General features: G+C 40.2%; 2 protein-coding genes across 6 annotated transcripts in view; both read right to left on the bottom strand.

The window, feature by feature from the left end:
• The window catches only part of Sncaip (synuclein alpha interacting protein), a 144,057-nt gene that overhangs the window by 82,643 nt on the left and 34,216 nt on the right, over positions 1-27,198 (bottom strand). The window lies entirely within an intron of this gene.
• LOC115065510 lies at positions 2,388-3,359 on the bottom strand. The gene has a single exon (XM_029547108.1). The coding sequence runs from the start codon at positions 3,357-3,359 to the stop codon at positions 2,388-2,390; it is 972 nt and encodes a 323-aa protein (XP_029402968.1).

Here is a 27,198-nt window from a genome sequence, read left to right as displayed (position 1 = left end):
GAGGAGGAGGAGGAGGAGGAGGAGGAGGAGGAGGAGGAGGAGGAAGCAGCATTGCTAGGTCTGAGAAATTGAGCTGGGCCTAAGCCAGCCATGTTGTGCACTGGTTTCTAGACAAAACTGTGGAATGATCTGGAAACTGGATCCTGAGAAACTGTAAAAAAAACATCCAAATCCAAGTTTCAAATTGTTTGCACACCTGAAGTTTCATGCTTTATTCTCAGTTTTGCAAAAAAAAAAAAAAAAAAAAAAAGCCTTAATTTCTACAGCGGATTTATTTGTTTGGCAATTATTGTTGACAATGTATGGAACACAGATGGAAAACCTGATTGCTGTTTTTGAGGGAGGCAGACATGGCAGCAATACACACGAGGAGCATTGAAGAGGACATCTTGAGTCAGTTATCTTGGCTTCATTCTGACCATTTGTGAGGATTAAACTTTGGAGCAGCCATAGACTAGTGGTTCTCAAGCTGCTTCATGCATGAAGGTCTCCCAGAAGGTTAACTAAAACACTGCAGTATTCAACCCAAACTTTCTGATTCAACAGGTCTGAGGTGAAGTCCCAGAATCTGCATTACGAACAAGTTCCTGGGTCATACTGTTTCTTCTTGTCCCAGAACCACATTTAAGAACCACTACTTAAGATCAATGGCTATTCCCAGTTTTGGCTACATCTGCATTTAATTAAAAGATGGCGACCTCTTCCCCACATCCTCCATCTCTCCAGATGTTAACTTCATTATCCAGAATATGTGCCTGGTGCCCTCTGATTAAACTGCCTCGGTGGACTCAACTAAGCATTTCCCATGAAGACCACCCGGAAGTCTCAGAAGCTCAAGGCTGACTTTCAAAACATTCCCTGTGTCAAACAATGGACACACAATGGTGCACAGTCCTTACAGAATTGTGGCTTTGGTTTCTTTAAAATTTACTTTCTCTACAGCACTGCCTAGCAACTATGATATTCTGAGACTCTTCTGTAAATGATATCCAGATTTATAATTGTGACAGTCTTTTTAGAGCAAGAACCTCAATTTCAAGGGATCTATTTACTAGAACTGCAGAAAAATCCCTAGGTATATGGCAACTGCAAGAAAGTTTTGAAAAAAAGAATTATTAAGAATTAGATTTAAATGTACTGCTTTGTACACAAATGTATGCATAGACATTTAAAATAATTATTTACTTGACTCCAAGAGTCTAAGCAGTTACAATGACTAATTACAAAAAATAAAAAAAATGTAAATAAAAACCTGCTCATCTAATTTTAATTAGAATTATAATGTGCTTTTAAAATTGAATCCAAATCTAGAAAGCAAATAATTATGAGGATGTTTATATTTTCCTTGTCTTTTATGAATACACCCATTTAATGACCAAAAGAAGAAATACATTATCTATAAACTCAATGTCCTTTCTTTTCTGAAGAAAAACAAAAATGCAGTTTTATTTTATGTGATCAAGCAAGGAGAGCAGGTTATGTGCCAAGGGCAATTGAATCCCTATATATCATACACACTTGAGAATATGACTAAGCAGATATCAACACTTTAATTCAACACTTTTTATCTAGCTGTACTTTACTAAAGACTTAGGTTAGGGACAATGAATCAAATCTGCTCCCAGCTTTCAAGAGATAGTATAATTAAACCTGTAAACACTGGACACTGAACCCCTATCTAATGCATTTAGAGATCTTTCAGGAAAAACACAGTATAGAAATACAACTTCCTCAGGAGCACCCAGAGGAATCCACCTAGGAATTGTTGACCTCCGTTTCAACAACATTGCTTTTTAAAAGTACAACATATTGCACGGAGTAAATACTTAACATGGTAGCCATGCTTTGCTCATTTACAGGCTGATGGTCACTGACCGTTAGAAATTCTACATTTAAAACACACACACACACACACACACACACACACACACACACACACACACAGTGTTATTCCAAACCAGTAGTCTCAACCTGTGGGTTGCAACACCTGACAGGTATCATCCATCAGAGAACCTACATTTCATATATTTACATTATGATTCATAACAGTAACAAAATTACAATTATAAAGAAACAATGAAATAATATGGTTGGGGATCACCACAACATGAGGAACTATATTAAAGGGTTGCAGCATCAGGAAGTTTGAGAACCATTGTCCTAAGTAGTAAATGTCATAATGGCTGTTTTTCTTCAGTTTATAACAACTTAGTATTTCTTTTTTTTAAAAATCTACTTATAAAGTCTCTCTAAGAAATCAGTTCCTAGAGGAGTCAGCTTTCTAGCCATCATTTTAGAAATTTGTTGAGGATTTTGAAAGCTGCAGCTATGCCCTCCAGTGACAGGGCCAGCTTTCCCAAGCTTCACTTGAGCCTGTCACTCAGGCATTAAGCATATGGAGACAGAATGATGTCTGGAGGCTGCGGTGTGGACTTTTCCCGTTGGATTCCACAGAAGGACACCAGCTTCATTTTGTAATTAACCAACATAAGCAGGAAAGGACTGACAGCAGAGAAGCCAGAGGAGAGAGTTGTGAGAACAGCTGGAATAAAGACACAGGCCTCCAAGTCCTTCAAGAAATAGACTAAGATAAAGTGAGAGACCCAAAGGGGCGTGATGAGCAACATTAACAAGATACTGAACTTGGCCCCTCGGAGGACCTCAGTTTCTGAGTCATCATCTCCAATCCAGATGTCGCCATATGTCATCTTCTTCTTCTCTAAAAGGAGGAGAGCCATCCAGAAACAGACAAACACTAAGATGGCTAGAGGAAGGATATCAATCAAAACTAAAAATATTTTCCCATAGTAAAACTCTACCTGTTCATTTGCAAAGCCAGTTAAGCAATCCATGTAGATTCTTTTATTAGACAGGGAGCTTGTTTCATTTCCAGAATTGCCATGCTCTGGTTTTCTAGTATAGACCAACACTGGGATATACACTGCCACACCAGTCACCCAGAGGGCAGAAATCCCTTTCCAGCAGTACTTCTGTTGGTTCAGACTTGCAGCTCCATTCAAGGGGTACACAATTCGGTAAAGCTTCCGGTGGTAGAACAACGCAAAGTGTAACATGAACCAGATGGTCAGGGAAGTCGTCAGGGCTGCAGTGAAGTGCAGACCTTTGCAGCCAACTGAGTCCAGCAAGACACCAGAAGAGTAAACAATCTTGAGGGTGTTCACCACCAGGTTTTTAATAAGGTGGACAAACACCAGGCTGAGAATGAGGAGAAAAGATGTCTGCAGGCCCCCGGCAATGCACTTACTTGTGGAGTAAAATAAAGATATGTTTCCTACGAAGCTCACGAGGATGAGAACAGCACAGGCGATTATCTCAAGCACGTCGACAGAGGGCTTCATGGTAGATGCTGGAACTGTGCCTGTGGAAATCTTCTCTGTGACTTCAGTCATTAGGCTGTCAAACTGTTAGAGGTTTTTACTGATACCGGCTGACGGTTTTCTACCCCCACTGGATTGCCAAAGCCCTGGAACTCTGTCACAGTTCCAGCATACCGTGTAAGAGAATTCTGCTTGCTTCGGTAACCAGCTGTTGAAAACAGAACTGCTTCCCAAGAGAATTGTGTTTCATCCTCTCCAGAGACTTTTAACAGTGACCAGAAAGGTGCAGCTATTACCATGTAATTAAGAATTCTCAGAAATGTATTTATAGTGTTGTAATACCTAAATACATAATTCCTATATAGGTATGATCAATGTCCAATGACCCTAAAGGGGAGAATAAATTGATGACAGTGAAGGAAGGGTAGCCAGAGGTCAAATTCATCACACTTTATTCATGAAAAAAAATCTAAAGAATGAACGAGGCAGATTTCAAAATAAACAAGTGGCAAATTAAGAATAGGGGCAATAACATGAGAGAGATTATACAGGAACATGTCAGTTTTGACGTCTCTACCATTTGTACACTTTTGCAAAGCAGGAACACAAGGAAAGATGGGAGATAACACTGGTAAAGAATCAGGGAAGGAAAATGGAAAGAAATTGGGAGAAGCAACTGGGTGAGAAGGGAGACAAATAAACATGGGATTTCTGCTCACAACCAAGTCACCTGAATAGTTAACAGTTGGGCAGCGATTAGTGAATCTCTCTTCTAGAACACAGGGGTGCAATGATTTCTCTCCTAAAGGTGATGGGCTAGCACGGAGCAAGGGCGAGAACATGGCACACAACTACTCATCTTCCACCACTGCACATTTTGGATGAATACTTGTTTGTCAAGTATGTCATAATGATCCATTCTGGAGATGAACTACAGTCATGCATCATTTGGCAGCGAGGATGAGTCTGGAGAAATGCTGTTAGCAGTTTTTGTCCTTGCGAGTGTACGATTAAAGTAATTGCAGAAAACGAGGCAGGTATGATGGGATCCCTCCTTGAGCGAAACTGTCGTGCTGGAGTGTACAGCTGTACTATGCCTGTACTGAAATCGCTTGTGGGGGTCTGTCATCAATCATCCTCCCCTGAACTGTCAAAACATGTGCTACTGCCTGATCGAGTGGTACACTGGAGCTGGCTGGTACAGGCTTGGACACTTGGTGTTCATTTCTTCCCAACTCCAGCTTCAGTGGCTTCTTGTTAGGAGCTCACAGTTAGCTAGGGCGACTATCTGTATATAATGGACGATGTATTATATAATTATAATTATTGAACCCCTTGTGGTGAGCATAAATCCCATGATTATTTGTCTCCCTTCTTCTCCCCCCAGTTGCTTCTCCCTGATTTCTTTCCATTTTCCTTCCCTGCTTTCTTTACCAGTGTTTTCTCCCATCTTCCCTTGAATCCTATGAGTTAATCAGAACAGGGATGCGTTCCTGATTTACAAAAGTACCAAATCATAGAGAAGTCAAAACATTGTGTTCCTGTATAATCTCTTATTATTTTATGTAATATATAATTATAATTATTACATATAAAATAATAAATCAATAATATAATGTAATGATATCAAACTAGAATGTATCACAAACTAAGGCTTTTGCAAGGAAACATGTTCTCTCTCTCTAACTTTGGCCAAGCCAGAAATTACAGATTATAGAGGGAGGAAACTGGCTGATACCTTACCTACATAATGATAAAGCAAGTATTTGACATCTCCCAGTCTTTTCCTCCTAGTCTGTACTTGATAAGAAATTTTGACACTATAAGTGGGTAGAAAAGCTGGGCCCCACAGTCCATTGGGATGGGAAAGATTAACTCCTTATTTCCTTAATGGACTGCTAAGATGAATAGAGAAGTTAGTGTTTCCAGTCAATTTTCTTTCCTTCTGAAACACTAGCCAGCTTCAGGCACAGGCATCTTCCCACTCTCTAATGATTATAGCTATCTTAGTAGCAACAACCATAAAGCCATAATACTTACGCATTATTATGAGCTATAAATTACTTACCACCAACTTAAACAAGTTATATTGTCTTGCTTTGCAGACTTAATATGATTTAAACCTTAATACCATTCTCATTTCAGTACTGAGGAAATAGAAGGCCAGAGAGCAAATTGCTCAGAGCTAGCAACTGATAAGATGAGAATCTAGTGTTATGGTTTGAATATGAAGTGCCCCACCCCCGACCTAATGACTCATTTTGTTGAAGGCTTTGTCCCTAGATGCTGGTGCTAAGAGGTAACTGTGAGAGAGTTGAAAGATGGCTCAGTTGGTAATGTTTGGGCCTCACAAGCATGAGGACCTGAGTTTGATCTTATAGAAAAAGCCTGACATGGTGGTGCATGCTCACAATACCAGCAATGGATCCCTGGAGTTCTCTGTCCACTCAGGCTCACCTAAACAGCAAGCTCCTGACCCTAGTGAGAGACTCAATATAAAAACATGTTGCAGGATTTTCCCTGTCCAATTACATTAGTGCAGAGGAGGCAGGTGATTGGACAGGGAAAAAGGAGGCCAAGCTAAGAGTTGCATGGAGAGAGGTCTCAGGAAAGGAGAGAGAGAGAGAGAGAGAGAGAGAGAGAGAGAGAGAGAATGAGAATGGAGGCTGATGTGATGTTATCAAAAGGTTAGAATAATTGGGATAAAGCTTTATCATTATCAATTGACTCTGAAGTTATTGTATTGTCATGTCATAACTGTGATTCCATTGATACATAAATCTGATTGGATAATTAAGCTTTAAGAGTCTTGATTCTACCAGGGTACTGGGTATTGTGATGTGATGGCTGGCTGTGGGGTGTGTGGTAGTGAGAGGAACTCCGGGGCCATTGCCAGAGAGATGGCCTGGTAGGAGCCCTGTGGTCCAGTGTGGCCAGATATTTGGCAGGCCGGCAGGAGCACAGAAGCATGATCTGGCCCCATGGAGAGTTGGCAGGTTCATTTTTTAAAATATTTCCCACAACAAAAACAAGGAAAATGGCTCTTGATGTTGGGCTTAGGCTTCTACATGTATGCACACACATTTGTGTGTGCACATGCTATACATTTACACCTGTGTTGGTATGCATGCACACAGGCATATACACACACCCACATTAAGAGACATCATTAAGGAATGAGCCATTGATGAGTTCATAGTTGAATAGGCATATTAGAGAGTCTCTGGCCATGGTCTGGAATCTTCAAATCTGTGAAGTACAGATTTCCTCCATTTAAGTTGTGTTCTCAGTTATTTTGCTCTAGCACTGAGAAGCCAAGTAACACAGCCTTACATGATTGGTTCTCTTTGCTTCTCCACACACACTGGCAAACATAGATTTTCTGTTGACTATTTACTAATCCCCTTATTTATTTACAATTGTTATAGCTAACATATAAAGCCTAGAAATTTACTTCTTTGGGACAGGGTCTGAATTCTACAAGTCATGAAGATTTTTGAATGGAAATTAGTGTTTTCTTTTCTCTTTCAATTTTAGTAGGCATGAATGTTCATACTTCTGAACCTCATAAAGAACCCCATGCGTCTATATACCAGTTTAGGATGCCTTTCATGAAATTAAAAATAAAAAGGCTATATCCAACATTCATGAGCCCCCACAGTGGCATAGGCATACAGGTAAATCAAACAAGGTCCAGTGGAAGGCCTTACCTCTGAGAATATTTTGGTTAGCAAAGATTAGTTTAGATGGGAAAAATGGGACACAATTGTTTTACAGGAAAGGAAGGGGATGGATCTAGGAACAACTGCGGAAGGGAGAGAGACTTTAATCAAGATATGCATGAAATTACAAAAGATCATATAAAATTTTTTTTAGAAAAGAAAGAGTGGCCTTGTCGAGTTTGAGATACCTGAGAAAACTCACATTGGTCTTGCCCATGATTCTTTTTTCCCTCCCATACTAACCTTTTTGGAAGATAGAGGCGTTTATTTTCACACACATGCTTTCTTCCTTTCCCTGACCATAGAGAAATATCCCATGTTACAGTCTGAATGTTTTACCATCCAGAGTTTTCCACCCAATACCCTAGTTAATAACTCTTAAGGTTGGCCTTCAATAAAGCTCTAGAGAAGGGATAGATGTAGCTAAAGTGTAGCAAGGATGGCCTGTATTTTAGTTCCCAAGAGAATCCTCGTTTGTGTCTGTGATCAGTGCCTTGTCTTCTTGACTTGTAAGCCTTCATAAGAATTACCCTAATGTTCTCATTCCAAGGTTCTCCAAACTCTTCCACCCTCTGCAACTACTTCTACAGGAGCAAAATATTTGGTGGGGGGCAGGTAAGATGATTCAGTGGGGGTAAAGGTACTTGTTACTAACCTCGATGACCTGAGTTTGATCCCAGGACCCACACAATGGAAAGAGAAACTCAACCCCAGCAAGTTGTCCTTTGACTTTCATGTGCTGACCACAGAAGATCTCTGTTGGAAGTTTTAAAGAACCTTAGGGCTCTTCTTAACTAGAAACTGCTGTTTGTTTATGTGATATGGGGTGAGAAAATTTAATATGAAACACACACACACACACACACACACGTATATAAATGTAATTTGTTCAATTAAAAGAATTTAGAGAAGAAATATATCCACGTAGGAGGTATTAGTTTTAATCCTCAGTCACAGACAAGGAATCCGAAGTCTAGCAAAACTATGCCAACTTGCTCTAATTGTCAGGGGCGGTGTCATTAAACTCCAAGGCACATGCCTTGACTGCTTATGGTAGGGAAAAGGAAGAGGGTGACACAAAGATGACTGAGTTGTGATGCGAGGTGCTGAGAAACCTGGATGCCACCCAAAGATCTTCAAGGACCGCACCAATGGGTTTCCTTAGTAGCATACCCTGGAGCACAAATGGTCCAGGAAGCAATACTGTACCCTCTACCAAGGATGGTAACTGTGGTTACTATGAGGGAGGAATGAAAAAAAAATATTCTTTTGAAAACCAAATACTGGTTCTGCCAATCCAACTTCACTGAGGTCACATGAGAACCGAAGATTCAAAGGTTCTCTACGGCTTCCATTTATTTTGGCATCGGATCTAACAGAAAGGGAACCAAAGGGGGAGGGGGGATTTATATGGCCCAGGCTATGCTCCAAATCTCAAACTGCTAAAAGTTATTTAGATTTTTTTTTTTTTACTTCAACTCACAATCACATGGAAAGTGGTTCAGATGTAAATGCTTTCCGTGTGGCTTAAGGAAATCTAGGTTTCCTCAAAAGCACATGTGAAGTTCTAAAAATTTCACCAGGAAGTTTTTAAAAAAAGTGTGTGTGTGGGGGAGGCTCTTAACTATAGACTGCTCTTCTTTTGTGATACTGGAGTAGGAGATAAAATACAAAACATTGTCTTCATTTGGGCACTATGGCCTCCCAGTAGCGCTAAGATCAACTTCACAGGCTGAGAGAAGGGTGTTTACTCCTTTAAGTTGAGTAAATACATAGTATAAATGGTGAAGAGTCCTTGGTTTACTGATATATATATATATATATATATATATATATATATATATATATGCCAGTGTTACCCCCTAAAGATCACTTTCATATATGACATAAATAAATACCTTCTAAGGTGACTTCACCTGAAGCCAGATTCTAAATCTGAATCCAGATGAAGATGGCTATTTATTTTGATAAAAGTAACAAGAGGTGGGGAGGATGCTCCTGAACTGGGCTGGGCTAGTCTTCCAGACTCATTCACTAGAGAAAGATGCCACTCAAAACTGATTCGGAATCCTTTCCCTTGTAACAACCAGTGGCTGCCTCAAGTTATTTTTAATTCTCTGGAAGACTGTGAATATGCAACTAGCCAGGGTAGGGACGAAACCGCCTAGCCCCAAATTAAAAGTGAAGAGAGAGCGACTTCAGTCTAGATGGGACCGGAGCAATTAAATGGTAATTGCCTCTTAGATACACTAATGTTGCTAATTATATTACTGTGCTAAGTGCTGGGAAATGTGGATAAGAGCTCCAGGCCACTCTGGTGGGAGAAGGCGGCTAAGATTTATTAAGCCTGGCAAGGATACGGACCCTTCGCATATATCATCTCCCCAAATCCTTACAACAACCCCATGAGGCATTAGATTCAATAAGGCTGAGTGACCTGATCACTTCTACTTGGTTCAGGATTGTGTCAAGAAGCCTGTCCAACCTGTGTGGCTCCAAAGAGCAGTGGACCAGCAGGACTCTGAGTAGAAATAGAAAATGCTGACTTCTGGATGTACTGGATTCAATAACGGGGACAGAAACATGGAAGCAGGGGGAGATGAGGGAAATGACATCTCTAAGGGTGAGGACCCCAGAAGTGGGAAGGAAGCATCCCAGACAGGCGAGCTTTTTTGGCACAGAATCGGTCAGACTCATCAGAGCACAAGAGGCTGGGAGGGGAGGAGCTTCCCACAGAAGCAGCTGATCCCATGAGCTCATCTTTGGTGGACACTTTGTACTGGGGTTAGAGGGTGGAGATTGGGGGCTTCAAACCTCTGAGGTTGCAAGACCTAGTGAACTAGAAAGCCAAGTGGGCAGAGTAGTTGTATATACCAGCACCTTTCTAGGCCAGTGATCAGACTGGCAGTCTGCTAAAGGATTGCCCTCAGAATCTAAATCTGGGAGATCTGAGGTTATTTGCATGGGCTAAAAGATTTGCTCAGTGTGGTCTGCTTTTTCTCTTAGATGTCTCATGGGATTTTCTCAGAGACATTAGAACCTGAGCAGATGTAAGTGTGTGCATATGTATACACATATCATATATCCAACTCACATGTATATGTGAATATATTCTCATATTGCACGTTTACATATGAACAGGGTATGAGATGATTCTGGAAGTCAAGGCAGACTCAATACATAGTAGGAATGGTGAAGAGTCCTTGGTTACTGCTTTTTTTTTTTTTTTTGGCCAGTGTTACCCCCTAAAGATCACTTTCATAGTAACAGAAGGACTTTCTGTTTATGATGGGAAGGTTCTTCCTGGACTCTTTGTTAAAGCCTAGAATTCCAAATATTGTCTTTGAGCATAACTTCAGCCACTTGACAGTTGATTGCAAAGCCTCCTCCCTTGCTTTGCTAAAACAGATTTCATCTGCTTCTGGTGACTGTGATGGTTAATACTGAATGTCAGTGTGACAGCATCTAAAAATCACCTAGGAGGCAAACCTCTGAGCATGTCGGGCATGCATTTTCTAGACTGAGTTCACAGAGGTAGAAACACCCATCTTCATGTGGATAGCACCGTTCCATGGGCTGAGGTCACAGACTTAATACGAAAGAGGAATCTTGCTGAACATGAATTATGTATTTCTCTCTATTTCTGGACTTTGAAGCAATGTGACCAGTTGTCCCCCACTTCTGTCACATTCCTTGCCTGCCACGACAGACCATATCCCATAGAACTATAAAACTTGAACTGTGGACAATCCAAAATCATAAACAAACCAAACGAAACTAACCCAAAGTCAGAGGAAGGAAAGAGGACTTTTAAATTATTTTATTAAGGACTTTTACATTATTTTATTCATTTAAAATTGTTTTAATTTGTGTGTGTGTGGTGTGCATGAGGAGAGAGAGAGAGAGAGAGAGAGAGAGAGAGAGAGAGAGGGAGAGAGAGAGAGAGAACCAGAGGATTACTCTCAGTAGCCATTTTCCCCTATCACCTTGTGGAATGCAAGGATTGAATTCAAGTAGTCAATTCTGTGCATAAGTGCCTCCAGTCACTAAGCTATTCTACTACCCTGGCAATATTATATAATATAATGTACAACATACAATATATAATATATTATATAATATATAAAATACATTAATATATAATATATCATATATCATATATATTATATCTGGCACAGATATGATATAGAATATATTATGTATTATATCATTATATATCATATCATTGTATAGTAATATATAATATACATTATATTATATATTTTTTCTTTTTCCTTGATAACCAAACCTTATTAGATCCTCAGATTAAACATGTATGTTGGATTCAAGTTCAACACCCATTTCCATTCAGGACATAACTCTCCCATCAGGTTTAGAATAGGTAGCTGTACTCACTCATACCATGCCTTAGGAAAAGACTCTCTGCCATCTCCAATCCAAGGCCTCTTCTATGGGGAAATGGCAGCTGGTGGGAGTGGCAAGACAATATGCAGATGAGACTACCTGAATGATTGACATTGGGTGCCACCAAGTCAGTGAGAGAAATAAGGGCAGCTACACTATTTGGTGACTCAGATTAATGTTTCAAACATTGATGCTTTTCCTTCTTAGCTTCATCTTTTATCTGGGGCTCAAACCCTTTCCAGGCTTCAGTAACAGGACAGGGTATGTTTGGAGTGGACTAATTATCGACACCTTCAGAGCTCTGTCTCCCAAGGCAAAGCAAGCTGAAGCACATGTTGCTTCAACATTTAACCCATTTATGTGCATTTATTATCATTATATCACTATGAAAGGGTAACAGCCAAGGCCACTTGGTGTGGCTTATGTGCACTTCAGGCTCGTTGGACAATCTGGTTCATTCCATCAAACCCCAAATTCTTGGCTCATTCCATCCTTGTTATTGAGGGGAACGTAGATATTTCCCAGCTCTCTCCCCCTGACTTAATCTGATTCTGAACTTGGTAACGGTTATACATTCCTTTGAGTTTCCTGACTTGAAGAATTCCAGTTCAACAGATAAGCCTTAAATTTCCCCTTCTAATCCTCTGCAACGCTGGTCCAGCTGGTGCTGCCATTCCTCACATGAGCTCTAACTTTCACAGAGTGGAAATGTGGCTTTTCATCTTTATTTCTTCCACTTAATTACTGTCATCAAAAAGTGCTCAAGATTCTTAAATCTCCAGTGCACCCTGTGAGCTGATTTCATAATGATATAATGAGCCACACTGAGAACCTTTGTGGTTTTAGCTCTTTGCACATCAGTGGGCAACAGCACCTATATTTATCTCCCATGCTTGTCCGATTTCTACTCTATCACCCATCCTTCCCCAGCATTTACATGACAGATCATCGCTAGACTTCTAGAAAACAGGAAACCCAAGAGTCCTGTGAGGATACTCACAGGGTGTCATGAAGATTAAAAGAGATTAACACTAATGACTGAAACAAGTGCCTACTGTTATCACTATTCTCTGGCCCACCTCAATTACATACACAAAGTGACCCACCCACTCAGGTCAGCAATGCCTAAGAAATCATGACTTTCATCGGGATTTCATAATCCTCTCCTTTTCATTCTTAAATAAGTACAGTCCTCAAGAGTACAACATTAACAAGATCATGCTAATGGCCATTATTACTAGCTGAGGTTTCTGCATTCATCTTTTTCTTTAATGACATTTATTTAGCCAGTTTTCTACATGGTTAAGTTTGATTTTGCTAATACAGGCATAAATGATCTCTCTCCCCTACCTCTCTCTGCTGTCGCTTTCTAGTGACAGAAACTAATGAGGTAGAAGGAGAGGATCAAATGATGCTGACAAAGGAGCTACTCTGGAAATCCTAGGGAACAGGAGGGACAAACGGGCAGACAAAGAATCACACTGGGGACCTTTAGGACACGAAAACATTCTTCATGAGGGGGCAACAATTATTCTACACAGGGAATCTTAGTTATCCAGCTTTCACTGTGTCAAGGTCATAATAGGACACAAAAAGTATCATAACATGAAAATATTCATGAATTAGCATTTTATTCTCCATCCCTGCTTATAATAAATAGCACAGTGGTTCTCAACTTGTGGGTTATGACCCTCACAAGGATCACCTAAGACCATCAGAAAACACAGACATTTACATTATAATTCATAGTAGTAGCACAATTACAGGTATGAAGTAGTAATGAAAATATATTTGGTTGGGTGTCACCACAACACGAACTGCTGCACTAGGAAGTTTGGGAACCCATGGCAACTTCATCTATCTATATCCATTATTCTTATTTGTATTCTCATTGGATTTTAATCTCCCCCCCCCCCGAAGTTAGACAAGCAAATGATGCATCCAAGCCAGCAGTGATGAGGAAACAAGGCCCTTTCAGCTGCAGTAACTCAACATCTTTGGAATCTCACAGATGCAGGAGAATTCAAACCATTCTTTCATACAAAACAAACAAAATCCAGGTAGGTTGGAAGTGAAGACGCAAAGCCTGCCAAAGATTCAGGATTCATGGAGTCAGAGACCGTGATTCTGGGTAACCAAAAACACACAGCAGGCCATCTCCAAGATGCCTAAAAGATTCACAGAAATATGAAAATGAAGATAAGAGGGATAGGGTTTCATGGGCCAATGATCTGACTATCAAAGAACAAAGACTGGTCAAGGTGATGAAGAATTTAAATGTCTTGTAGGCAAAGGTGACCCTGCCATTTATCTACTGTAATATCAAACTAGATGAAGGAGGTTACAGAATATGGATGGATAGTGAACTGCCATCAAGTTTATGCCGAAGATTAGATGTAAATGCTATTAAACAAACTATGAAGTCTTACTTTTGTAATCACAAAAATATTTGCAATTTCAAGAAAATTCCAGTTAGGTACTTGACCTACTTCTTTATTTATATATTTGTTTTTACTATTATTTCTAAAAGTTCAGCTCCATGTTACATTGGCTTCATTTTTTTAGGTGGGCTTCTATATTCCTCTCCTATTTATAGAAAATACAATCCTGTGGTACATATAATCATACATTTCCTTGAGTATGTTTACAGATGTTATGAAATAAAACTCAAATGTTAAGTTTCCATTCCACCGCTTGTAAGCATTTTCTTCATTTGTACACATTGCTTTCACCTAATGAATGTCCAGAAGCTAAGATGTTAGTGCACTACCACACAGCAAGAGCTTTACCTGCCTGGCTTCTAAACATCACAATTCTGCATTTTTAGGTACAAGTATGCCCATTTTAAACATAGAAAAATGGAGGCATGGTTCAACAATATTCTCAGAACAATAACTGGTGGAGATGAATTTCAATCCCCATGAGGAAAGAGTCTAATAGGATAATCCATATAGTCGTGGATGCAGGAGTTGGTGAGAACCAGGCATTTTCAGCTCAGTTGCTAACTCAGCTCTACCCACTTGTTCCAGAACCAGGTGGCACAACGTGTCAGCTAGTACTCTTCTCAGCTGGGACTGCTGTGGGCATCCAAAGCACATGCAAGCAATCTTACACATCTGATTGTGTGGGGGATGTTTCCAGCAGAAATGCCGCTAAACATTTTGGTTTCAATGAGACAAATGCAGTTCCCACATCAAAATGCAAGCCACAGTGGTAGAGAGTGGTTTTGGGTACTCTGTGGAACAATGTTTTCCTACATGAGCATGAAAATCCCTGTACCCAATACAGATATCATCCGTGACTGATGAAAGGCTTTTTTAAAAAAAAACAACAGATTCTTGGGGGCTCTTGCTTGTTGGAATAAAAGGAATTCTGCACTGGGATCTTCTCTTGAGAAGCTGAAGGCGATAGTATTTGTGGCTAGCAATTCAGGAATACACTCTTCTCTTCAGAGTCCCAAGATCCTAAGGCTGATTATCATTGAGCTTTGTGTGTGTCTACATGTGTTTGTGAGAGTGCTCATGCTTGTGTGCCTGTGTGCGGAGGCCTCAGATATCTTTCTCAATTGCTCCCAATCTTATTTTGTTGTGGCAGGGCCTCTCACTGAATTCAGAGCACATCCATTTGTCTAGGCTAGCCAGCCAGTGAGCTTCCTGGTTCCATCTGTCCCCATGTCCCCAAGGCTTTGATTACAGACCACACAGCCACACCCATCTTTTTCTGTAGGTGCTGAGTATTGAACTCGGGCCCTAATGCTTGTCCAGAAAGCACTTTTCTGAATGAACTATCTCCCTAGCCTTATCAGTGAGCTTTTATAGGACAATTACATTTTACTTTTTCCAATTAAGAAGAAAATTAATACAAGTTGCTGATGACTATTATATTTCTCTCATAATTTCTTCATTAAGGTTTATGGAGAAAGGCATAATGGGTCTTCACATTACCATTACTTTAGTCAAGGTCTAAAAATCTCCTGTTTCTTGTAGAAATGTGATATTGCATAAGAAACCTGCTCAATAATTTAAATGCCTTAACGTTATTTTGATAGTTCAGATCTAATAAATTTCTAGTGTCTAGACTTCACAGCACGATTAAATGCATTATTTGGGGGCTTAAGTGAGTTCTCTTCCTTAAAGCCAAATTGCAAATTATTATCCTTGAAACTATTATTTGAAACTAACTTTCACATCCACCTTCATTAACTTTTTTATTGAAACAATTTTAGAGGAAAAATTGTTCTTTTAAAACCTCACATGAAGTTATATTTGTTTCAAATACATTTTCAAACATTAAATTCTAAGAAACAATTAAAAAGCTAAAAATAAAACTTAATACTTTTGAAATCTACTTGATTTGTTTCTTGAAAGACACAAATGCTTGGCTTTAGATCCCTTCTTTCTTCTAATATATAGCCAGAAGTTTCTCTGAGTTCAAAAGTTCAAGGGTGTTAGTTCTGCAGCATGCCAGAGGACAAATGCTGCCTTCAATCAATAAGCAGCACCAGTGCCCACAGGGCAGCAGATCCCAGCAGGGCACCGTGGTGCAGGGCGCCCAGAGCTTGGGCAGCAGATCCCAGCAGGGCACCGTGGTGCAGGGCACCCAGAGCTTATGCACTGCTAAAGGAACTTTTAAAAAGTATGTGTACAAGGCTGAGCTGAGCTGGGGACTTGGGGTAGATCTGGGAGAGATCCGGGGATATGATCAAAATACATTGTGTGAAAGACTTAAAGAATTAATAAAAATGTTTTAAACGTTTGTTTTTGTCCCCTTAAGGAAAATCCAGAAAAATGGCACTAATAACTCACAGGAATGAGCATTCTGTATTCCTTAGTGGATGCCAGCAATATATATATATATATATATATATATATATATATATATATATATATATATATATATCTCAGAGATAAAGGAAGAAAAATGAGGTATCAGGCTAAACAGAGACTTACAGAAAAATGTACCTCTCTCCTGCATGTGATGCTGAGTTTGTCTGGAAGATTTCATCCCCCAGAACGAGGCTCCAAGGAGACTATGTGAAAACTGGCATTGGAAGAGATTCTGTGCAATGATTACACATTCTCCAAGTTTCCCTTTCCATACTGAGTAGCAAATTTTAATTTCTCTAATCCTGAAACTATAGCCTACTTAATGACCTGGAAAGACCGAAGGCAGGCACTGACATGATGTGGGTAAGAAGAGCTCCTACAAACTCTGAGGCTCTCGCTCTTCCACACCTGATTTCTCATTGTACAACATCAGCTGAGCGTATTGGAAGTGGCTACTGGGCTCTCCACAGTGAGCAAGCCAACAGGCTTCAGTGACATGTGACACATGCTATACATACACTTGTTTGTGAGGAAGAAAAGAACATAGTTGAGTGGAAGCCCAAGGTTAGCTGAAGGGATAACCCTCACTCCTCACTCCATCATCACCAGGTGATTAGGGCGATACTGACCTGGGAGTGAAGGAAAGAAAAAGTGCCCAAAGTCCCAGAAGCATTCAAACAAGGAAAATATCTTTAGAAAGTATAGGACCCTGGTGGGGAGGCTGGCAGAAGGATTGGAGGAGCTAAGGGGGAGGGGAGCAACCCCATAGGAAAAACAATGTCAGCTGGCTGGACCACCCAGTGTTCCCAGGGACTTGATCACCAACCAAGGGGTTTACAGGGAGGGCTCCTTGGCTCTACATACATATGTAGAAGAGAATAGCCTTGTCTGACATCCATGGGAGGGGAGGCCCTTGGTCCTGTGGAGGTTTGATGCCTCAGCGTAGGGGGATGCTGGAGGGATGGGGCAGAAAAGGATAAGTGGGTGGGGGAGCACCCTCATAGAGGCAAAGTGGAGGGAGGAGAGGGACGTTGTGGGATGGGGGGAGGGGGCTTGTGGAGGGTTAGCTGGGAAGTGGGATATCATTTGAGATGTAAATGAATGGAATGATTAATAAAAAAATTAAAATGTATGCCTCTGTGTGTATTTGTGTGTGTGTGTGTATGTGTGTGTGCGTGTGTGTGTGTGTGTGTGTGTGTGACTAGAATGCTAATTGTTCCCTCTTTGTTGAGTGTGATAAAAAAGAATTGCTTTGACAATAAGCATACAACTCTGTCGATGGCCCTTTACAAAATATCATAGTTACTCTTCTATCACTATGCTAAAACACCACGACCCAGGCAACTTATAGAAGGAAGGGTTTATTTTGGGGTTGTGCTTCTAGAGGGATGAGCGTCCATCAGTATCAGAGCACGGATGAGCAGCAGCAGGCAGGCAGGTAGGTATGGTGACAGGAGCTGGAAGCTGAGGACTGGGGGCTCACATCTCATAACCACATAGGAGGCAGAGAGAGAGAGAGAGAGATATACTTCTTCCAGAAAGGCCACACTTCTTCCACAACTCCCAAAGTCACCAACCGAGCATCATGTATTCAAATGCCTGGACTGTCAGCAGTGCAGGGCATATCATTCAAACCACCCCACAAAGGAAAGCCAGCCATTCTTGTAACACTCAGTTGCTGCCAAGGCACACTTCGGGAGAGGGTTGAATACCCTCTATGCATATCTAAATGTACACCAGTAGCATTAGCCTTGAAAGTTCTATTCTACACCATAAGCAAATGCATGCAGCCAAGGAGACCTGGGGCGTAGCTGACTTACCTCTCTCATTGTAAGTGTTGTTTCCTTGTTTTTAAACTCTGGATTCAACAAGGTATTTCCTGACATGTTCATTGGCAGAAAAGCCCCCCCGAGGGCTTCACACATGCAATAGTGTCACTACGAGTATGCATTTAACTTGAAATAGCCATGTAGAGGAAGGAGAAAGGCTAGTGACATAATACAGCTCTATTTATCATCCCCCTCAGAGTCTGGTAATGAACCTGGGAGACAAACAGCGAGACAACTGCTTAGCTCCCTGTTTGATTCCTATTTATATCATGGTATGGGGTTGTTCCCATGCTGGGGGCTTTCCTAGCATTTAAAGAAACGCATTTCTCACTACAATATAGAAGTACCTCATCTGATACTAAAGACAGTGGTTTTCTGATTCTACAGGAAAACTTGGCAGCATTGAGTTTACATTAAGGTGGATTTTATGGGCAATTTAATAGGCTTTCAAGGGTCATTTTGCCTAGACATAATACTTTGCCTCCTGTACTGAGTTTATAATGTAATAGCATCATAAGCCGGTGTCTCACTGTGTACTGATATTCAGCATCTCTCAGGATAGAAAAAGCAAAGGATCATATATGACTATATTTTAGTCTAGAAGAGCTTATAAATAAAGGTATCAATAAAAGTATCATTAAGTGTTTACTTGGATGGACATGTCATTGTATATATGAAAGATATTCACACACACACACACACACACACACACACACACAAAGGAAACACATATTTTTTTGAGCAGCCTTAACTCTTTGTTTAGGTCCTTGAAGCAAATGTTTTAAATTTAAATTCTGTTTCTTAAATCTTTGTTTATGTAACCCGTGAACAAGAAAGGGAAGTTATTGCATGGAATTTACTTACCTCTCTAGACATGCCTGTAAAATGAAGCTGAGCTCTTGAACAAAGAACACACACACACACACACACACACACACACACCCTCTCACACGATCCGCTTTCTACTTAGAGGCTGTATGATCTCAAAGCCTAAACATTCTTTTGGAACATAAAGCCAGAATTTATGTCTTGGCACTTGCAGATTTAGGATTGATGCCTAGAAAAACAAACATGTTTTCTTTAATTACTCCTCCAGGAAAAGAAATACAACTGCAGATTAATATTGTTGGTTAAAAACGCAATCAAAACCAGTGTTCCTATAGGCAGGAAGCCTGAATTTGCAGTGTTTTAATGCAAATAAAAAGCATGAAAATAAATAAAAGGCCACTTGATGTATTTTAAAGGGGTTGTTTCATTTACTGTTTTTGATTAGTCGATGTTTTTTGCTCATGTTTAAACTCCTACTAGGCTGATCATTGAAAATATCATATAACTCGAGTCACTTAATATTAGTGTGATTACTTCACTGTAAATCTGCTCCAAGACAATCAGCTCAGTCAACGCAACTCTCCCTTCAATTGCATTTGCTGAAAAGTTTCATAAACATCTTGGGCCAGTTAATTCCTTCCATGGGCTTCAAGCCTCATTGACATGCAGATGAGAGTCCTATCAAATGACAAGCCTGGCAGCCAAGCACAGTGAATGAGCCTACCCACCCAGAAATGATGGCACCATAGCCCCTAGCCCCGAGGAACCCTGCCAAGAGTTTCCTTGTGCTCTTTAGCCAAGCCTACTGCAAGGCCAGGGTCTCTCATAAAACATCTCAGAGGATGCTCGATTCCCAGAACACCCTTCCCCCGAACCCACTGAAATATGAGACAAGTAAAAAAGACTTGAAAATGTCTGTGCCTTAATGGAAGTGAAATACGTGGTTTTCTGAACTAAGAATCGTGTGAATTAAGAAATGCAATAGACAGGTCATGTCAAAGGATCAGTTTGAAAACTTGAAGTCTAGACTCTGTGGACTCGGACTCGGAGCCTGACTGATCAGTCTGCTTGCCAATGTATCCCCACACCTTGTGCCCTATCCAAGGCATGGACATGTGGAATGCCCATCACCAAGCAGCTGCAGATATTCTGCTGATCACAGCCTCCAAGACGCATTGCTTTTCTGAGCTCTGAAATGGGGTGCTTGCCACAGACCTAAGGCCCTCACAATGGTGTACCACCATCGCATCCTTCTTCATGACCCCCCCTCCCACATCCTGCTTTACCAAAGCAGCTGCCTCTCTCTTCCTCAATTATAACTATTAGGTTAAGCGTTTTGTTGAAAAGTATATGCCACAATTGGACAGCGAAATGAACTTTACAAAGTGAAGTCATCCCCCTCTTGTCCTTTTTCAGCCACTATCTCCCCTCTCCTGCATGTCTCGAAGGTGACTACATCCAGAATCACAAATAGGAGGGTTTGCCTTGTCAACTTTATTGAATGGGATCAGGAGGGATGCGCTCTGTGGCTCTGGCTCTCCCTTTCCTCACCATAGAATGTGGAGACCCATTTATACTCCTGTGTGCACCGTTGACGCTTACCTCCAAAATCCTGCTGATATGGATTCCTAGTTCACTAAGTAAGAAAGAACGACTTCTGGAAACACCCAAGGCTGTGGAATCAGTCACACTAACGAACAGAGCACAGGCAAAGACCTGGGCCAGAGTCTGTCTGTTTATGTGTACAGTGGGATTTCCTATGAAGGCAGCACTCTGTATCTCCCGAGGACGGTAATTGAAAACTGATCATTCCAGAACATTCTAACTAAAGTTCCCAAGAGTTTCTGGTTCCAATGAAGCATTTGGTTAGAGGGATGGTGTATCAACTCTAAATAATCAAAACTTTATATGTAAAACAAGGTGGTTTCAGGCACTCCAGCACCACCTCCATGAAAAAAAAAATAGTAAGTTTTTGTTGAATGAAAAATTGTGAAGAGCCAAAAGCTGTCTTCTCATGCTGTGTCATTTTCCCATATAATTTATAATTTTTTTCTGGATTTGTAATAATGAGGGTTAAAAAAATGATTCTTTTTAATCAGGTTTAAAGCAGAGAAAAAAATCTGAAATTGAAACCAGTGAATAACAACAAAACCCAAACATCTTTTTAGTAAAGTTCTATCTGTCTTCCCATTTTCAATGTAGCTATTTCAAAAATGATTTCTATTGAGGAATCTGATATTTGCTATTTGTCCTTCAGCACAAGATGCAGAAAACTCAGTAGCCTGAGTAGAAAACTTGGCCAAAGAAATGAATTTAAAGTCTGTTAATGAGATTCCAATAGAAACTGCAACCATATACACAAAGCTGTTGAAATCTATGGCACTTCTTATAGGAAGCTTGATAAGAATATAATTTTGCAAATTAGTGGGATCTTTTGAAAGGCCACTGTAAAGGCTATTTTGCAACAATGGAGTGATCTCCTTGGATGGCAATACAGAATGGATAATACTGGGAACTGCTTTTTCTGGGAGGCACTAGCTGAAATTATGCTAAAAGGCACAAAGACAGAAAGATAACTGACTTGCACTGAAAATGCCACACTGACCAATTTAATGCGTGAGAAAACACCATCTAAAAACATTGAATGTCCAGGAATTGGAAAACTGCACTTGGCTGACCAAATGTATTGCTTTTCCAACAGTCAGGAGATGAAAAGCTAAGAGAGCAATAAGAGACTGTGTGTGTGTGTGTGTGTGTGTGTGTGTGTGTGTGTGTGATCAAAGCACCCTGCTGCTTTAGAAGACATGAGGTCACCATTGTCCAGGGACCGTGTCCTTCCGAGCAAGGCTATCATCTGGTGAGCTGGAGTACAGCTGCCACCCTGTATACAAACTCACTTGGTTTAGGTTAGAGTTGGACAGATTTGCTATGCAGCCAGCCTTCCCCCATGAGGTCAGCACAAAGAATCCCAGTTTACAGCTGGAACCAGACAGACAGAAGATGTTGCATGTTGCTGATTACTGCCCTTTGTTGCGGTCAGTCTGGGTCTTCATGACATTAAAAGTAAAACAAAAAAAAGCTGCTCACTGGCTACATTAAGCATTCAACCACTACAGAAGGAAAAAAAAAAAACATGGTTTTAATCCGTTCTTTGCCTTAATTTTGCTCTACCATCAAGTAAGTACAACTAATGAAAGGAAGAGAGAAGATGCAGAATGAGGAGAGACAAAAATTACAAAATGGAATTTAGAGTGTAAGAGGAGCCAGGAGAAAGTAACGCATCAATGTACAAACAGATACAGGCTACGTAGAAAAGCACTGGAGGTACACAGTCAGTTAAATTTGATGTTCTAGACACATCTAAGATTTCTCAACAATGGTGTTCACAATTAAATAATGTTAACTGCACTCTGTCTAGACCAGTCTTGCATCAAGGCTTAGCAACAGCCTAGTCTTCGATGCCCTGGCTTCTGTGACATCCTTCTAAAGACAGTTCTTAACAGCACCCCTGTAACCTCTGTTCACTCCATCTCCCCATCTGAGGCCTTCCTTTTTTGGTCAGTTTTTTTTTCTGAGAAGCAGGAGCTTCAGAATGACCTCTCTCATGATGTCACCACACACACTCTGTGACCTTCGTGTTTTGTTCCACACACAAGCACAAAAATCTTCTAGTAATTCTCCCTTGCAAGTGAAGATGGTCAGCCAGAAGCTATGGGTCAGAGTCTGAGCTCAAGATCAGAGAGATGATTTATCCGACTTTCCCAGGAATCAGCAATAAAAACAATCATGCAATACACATACACACATCTATTCACATACACACACATATACACACATAATACACAAACACACATACATACATACACACACACACACACACCATTACAAAATGAATACTAGAAATGTGTTATTGTACTTAAGAAAGTTCTTTTCCTCATCAATGAAGATACAGCATACTCTGTTTTAAAGCTACTCTGTGTAATGGAAACATGATAAATGTCCAAATTAAACCATGATTTAGTTGAAAAGTTAAAGGCCAGCAGTTTTAGCACCCAGTAGATGTAGTGTCTGTAGTACCCACTAATGGTCTGGGAAGGCACTGAGAGATGGTTTCTTTTAAGTTCTCTTGCAAAGGACTGACAAGATGTCCTGAGATGGAGTTCTACATGTCAGTGCTTTTAAAGATCCTTCATATATTAATGTCTGTCCAGAATCTAGAATCACAGTACGAAAGAAACTTTTGTATAAAGGAATAAATAAATAAAGGAGCTGGAGATTTAAAGTATAGGGGCCAAGTGAGGAATATTCTATTCATAATTAATAATGAAAGTCAAGAGTCATGGCTTCAATTACAGTGGAGAATAATTAGTAACAGAAAGGGGAGGGTCAAGCTCTGAGCTACAACACCAAGAAAGGTTGCCATGGGTTATTATCTTAAGTAGGCTTGTTAAGTGTTTTATCATGAGAAACAAAGCTAATACTCTAAGTGGAGAACTAGAGTCAAGGGATGAATCAAGTGTTGTTTTTTTCCAGGATAAAATTACACAGTATGTCAGCCTCATCTAGAGCTGTCATTGCAGACATACACAAAACATCATCCATTTCCTTAGGAGCGTCCCTACCTAATCCTTTCGATCTGAAATGTTTCCTTTATGAAATATTTCCTTATGATCCGGTCCATACCTGTCCTCTCTTCACATGTTCAGTTGGTCCAGCTCAGCTGACTTCCCATTGACTGGGGCATTCATATTTGATGCAGGCTGTTTGTTTTGTTTTGTTTTGTTTTTTACTTTGAATTCAAAATTCCTGTAATAACTTTGTTCTAGGTTGACTCTAGGTTGACATGGGTTCTATATTTGCCATTGCCCTCTGGGGCATTAAATTGTTGCAACTATTTTATAATTATCCCTAAACCGGTGAGGTTTTAGAATATGACTTTTTTTTCTATTTCTTCTGTTTACTTACTGTAGATAGCTAATAAATAAGGGTACACACATGAAAGCAAGAGCATAGCTTCAGGAGTCGGTTCAATTCTTCCGCCAGGTGGGACCTGGCTGGGGATTGCACTCAAGTTGCGACATTTGGCAGCAAGCCTTTAACCTGCTGAGCCATCTTGCTGTCCTAAATACCACTATTTTACAGTAGGATCTGATAGTTTAGGCCTGTTAAGCTCAGCTTTTGGAAGGTAGGAGAATCGCAAGTTCAAAGTCAGCCTGAGCAACTTAGTGAGTCCTCATTTTAAAATAAAAGTTAAAAGGCGACTGGACCTATAGTTCATTGGTACAGTGTTTGCTTAGTTTTCTCAAGACCCCGCATTTGATCACTAGTGTGGGAGGGAGGAAGGGGTAGAGGCACTACTATGGTTGGTGAAGATTTTTGTTCCTCTTGCCATAGCTCACCTTGTGAGTGAACTGGGGGGGGGGGGGGGGATGGTGCAGCTGATAGGAGCAGGGTGCCTGTTTCTACATCACTTATTCAAGAACACCATGGCAGCCAGGTGGAGAGGAACACACTTTTTATCACAGCACTAGGGAGGCAGAGGCAGTTGGATCTCTTGCGTTCAAGACCTACTTAGTGACTTCTAGGCTAGAGAGAGCTACATAGTGAGACCTTGTCTTAAAATGCAACAAAAACAAACAAACAAAACAAAAACAAATGAACAAAAGCTAGGTAATAAGTTACAGCAACTGCCAAGGCCCTAAGGCCTAGACCATACCAGTCCATGAAATACCACTGACATGTACATTGTTTTGTTTTTTTTTTCCTGTAGTGAGCAAAGACATCATATTTAATAATATTTCTGTGTTTCTCTTTTTAAGTAACAGAAAATGCAGGGGAGTTAATGTTCAAGTTGTATCTCAATTGTTGTGAAAGATAAAACACCAGAAATTTAAATATATTTACAGCACCTTTTTAAGATATTAAATCCCACTACTGATTGGAGAAGCAACAATCAAATACCTGTACCTTGATCTACTCACTTCACTCTAGAGAATGTTTACCCATCAGAGGCTGAGAAGAAACCGGGAATACAAAGTGCTTGTACTTCTGATTTAAAAATAAAAATAGCAGAGTGAGTGTGTGTCAGGAGGAACACTACTCAGATCCAATTTTCCCTTCCTTCAAAAGCTTCCAGTTCTATTTTAGGTGAAGGCATAAGGTATTTATTTGTTTTAGAGTATTCTATAAATAAGATGAACAGAACCGTCGGAATGAGCTGTTCTTTGTTTGCGTGCACAGTGTTGAATGCATTATTTCACTTAAAAATATAAAGAATTTCTGGAAATCAGAATTTAATTAGAAAAGAAACAAGAAAGTCATCTGAACACCTACGTGGAAGTGCTACAACTTTCTAATTACCTGGAGAGTCAGAAAACCACATTCTTGCATCTGTGTGCTGGACATATTAGCATCACACACACACACACACACACACACACACACACACACACACACAAACAATATTGTTATCTTTCTACTCTGGCCTCAAGCACAGAAGCCTGTCAAGAGAGGGAAAAATATCACTCTCTAAAGCATTCCCACAAACGGTCAAAGAGAGCAGAGCTGGAGAGCTGGTAGGCAGATGTTCTTTGTGGTAAAGATATTACGAGGGCCACTTTAGCCCAGCAAGCTTTGAATAGCATTTCTCACACAGACTGTCCAAAAAGCTGTAACATATTATGGATGACAAAGAATTCATAGTCCATCTTTCAAATCGTCTATGGGTAAAATGAAAAAAGACGAATAACATTGACTTCTGGAAGGGTCCACCAAAAAAATCAAGATTTGCCTGAGCTCACGAAAGCATTGGGTTATCTCTAATGTAGTGACCAAAATTAACTCACATCTGGGAATAATTCTTGCAAAGCTTGCCTCAAACTCTGTTTTAATTATTTGGTAATATAGTTAATGTGACTGAAAGGAGCCTTACACAATCCAGTGACAACCGCTTCTATTACATCCATAATTACATTCATATTATTAGTGTCTCATAACCTAACAGTTCAAATATCTCAGTAGTCAAAATTATTACTTTTATGTGGCTACTAAAAGGTTTTAAAAATTGACTTCTTGGCTTTATGCTGCTGTAAGTGGAAAATGTCAAAAGGCATGCAAATGGATCATTTCAATCATCCTTTTCAGCTACCAGAATTCCAATATGTCATTACAAATGAATGTGAGAGTCCCATTATTCAATGATTAGAGGAAAGACATGCAGCAAGTGTCTACTGATTTGGCTGTCTAGATTATCTCTAATTTTACATCTCTAAATCCTTAATCCATGAATCTACTCTATGCAATAGATAGGAACTAATTTAATTTACTGATCAAACTGCCACTAGTGAGGAATGGCGGTAGTTTTATTTTTTGAATGTGGAAATATCGTCAGCTATTTGAGACTAACTATTCGCTCATCTGTGACATTTGGACTGCACTTTTAACCTCATTTAATGATGGTGATATACTTAGAAAATTTAAAACCACATCCAGCATATCATGGGATAGTGGAAATTCATCTTTGAGTTAGATCCCTGAGCGGTTAGGAAGAACAATGAAAACATTACTAGCCAAGTCATTCCAAGTAAGCATTTTGTGTTGTGTCACAGAATCATGATGTCTTTGGCAATCTTAGTCTTCCAGGACAATGCTGCTAAAGACAGATACACTGGGTCATCTTTAGGAAAATAGCTATCAGAGAGGATGCTCTCTTGAGTGCAGGACCAGATCATGTCTGGCCTAACCGTCATGGAAACTATTAGGATTCTTTGCAGTGAATGAAAGATTAACACATTTACTGATGGAATAGGTTGTTAAGCCATCCACTGGAATGTAGGATGATACCAGCCTTCTACTCTTTGCCCGCTTTCTCCACTCTCTTCTGTCTCCACCCATCCAATCATCATCATGAAAATGTACACAGGTATCCTGACTTGTGAGTGTTGAGTCTAGGAATCTAGGGGGGAATATGACAGCATTTTACTAGGAAGATGGAAGCAGAGATGGGGGGAACTGATTTTCAGGAAAAGATCTACCACCTTGAATTTGGGTGTGGGGAAGTGAACTTCATTCCAAGTCACAGACAGAAGTGAAAAAAGACATGCAGTGGTTCTACTTTTGCAATTAATCCATAACAAGCAAGTTCCAGTTCTGCTGCTACCCCTGCACTACGCAGCTACCCCAACTCTCCAGGCTTTACCTATATTCCAGAAGCAGTTGGGGAAAGAAAAAGTGGCCAAAAAAAAAAAAAAAA

This window comes from Mus pahari, chromosome 15, assembly GCF_900095145.1.
Source record: "Mus pahari chromosome 15, PAHARI_EIJ_v1.1, whole genome shotgun sequence".
Classification (NCBI taxonomy): Eukaryota; Metazoa; Chordata; class Mammalia; order Rodentia; family Muridae; genus Mus; species Mus pahari.
The sequence above is the reverse complement of the archived record's forward strand: the minus strand, read 5'-3'. Positions and strand labels throughout refer to the sequence as shown.

Excerpts from the sequence above, each read along its gene's own strand:
- LOC115065510 (XM_029547108.1), bottom strand. The coding sequence starts at position 3,359 with ATGAAGCCCTCTGTCGACGTGCTTGAGATAATCGCCTGTGCTGTTCTC.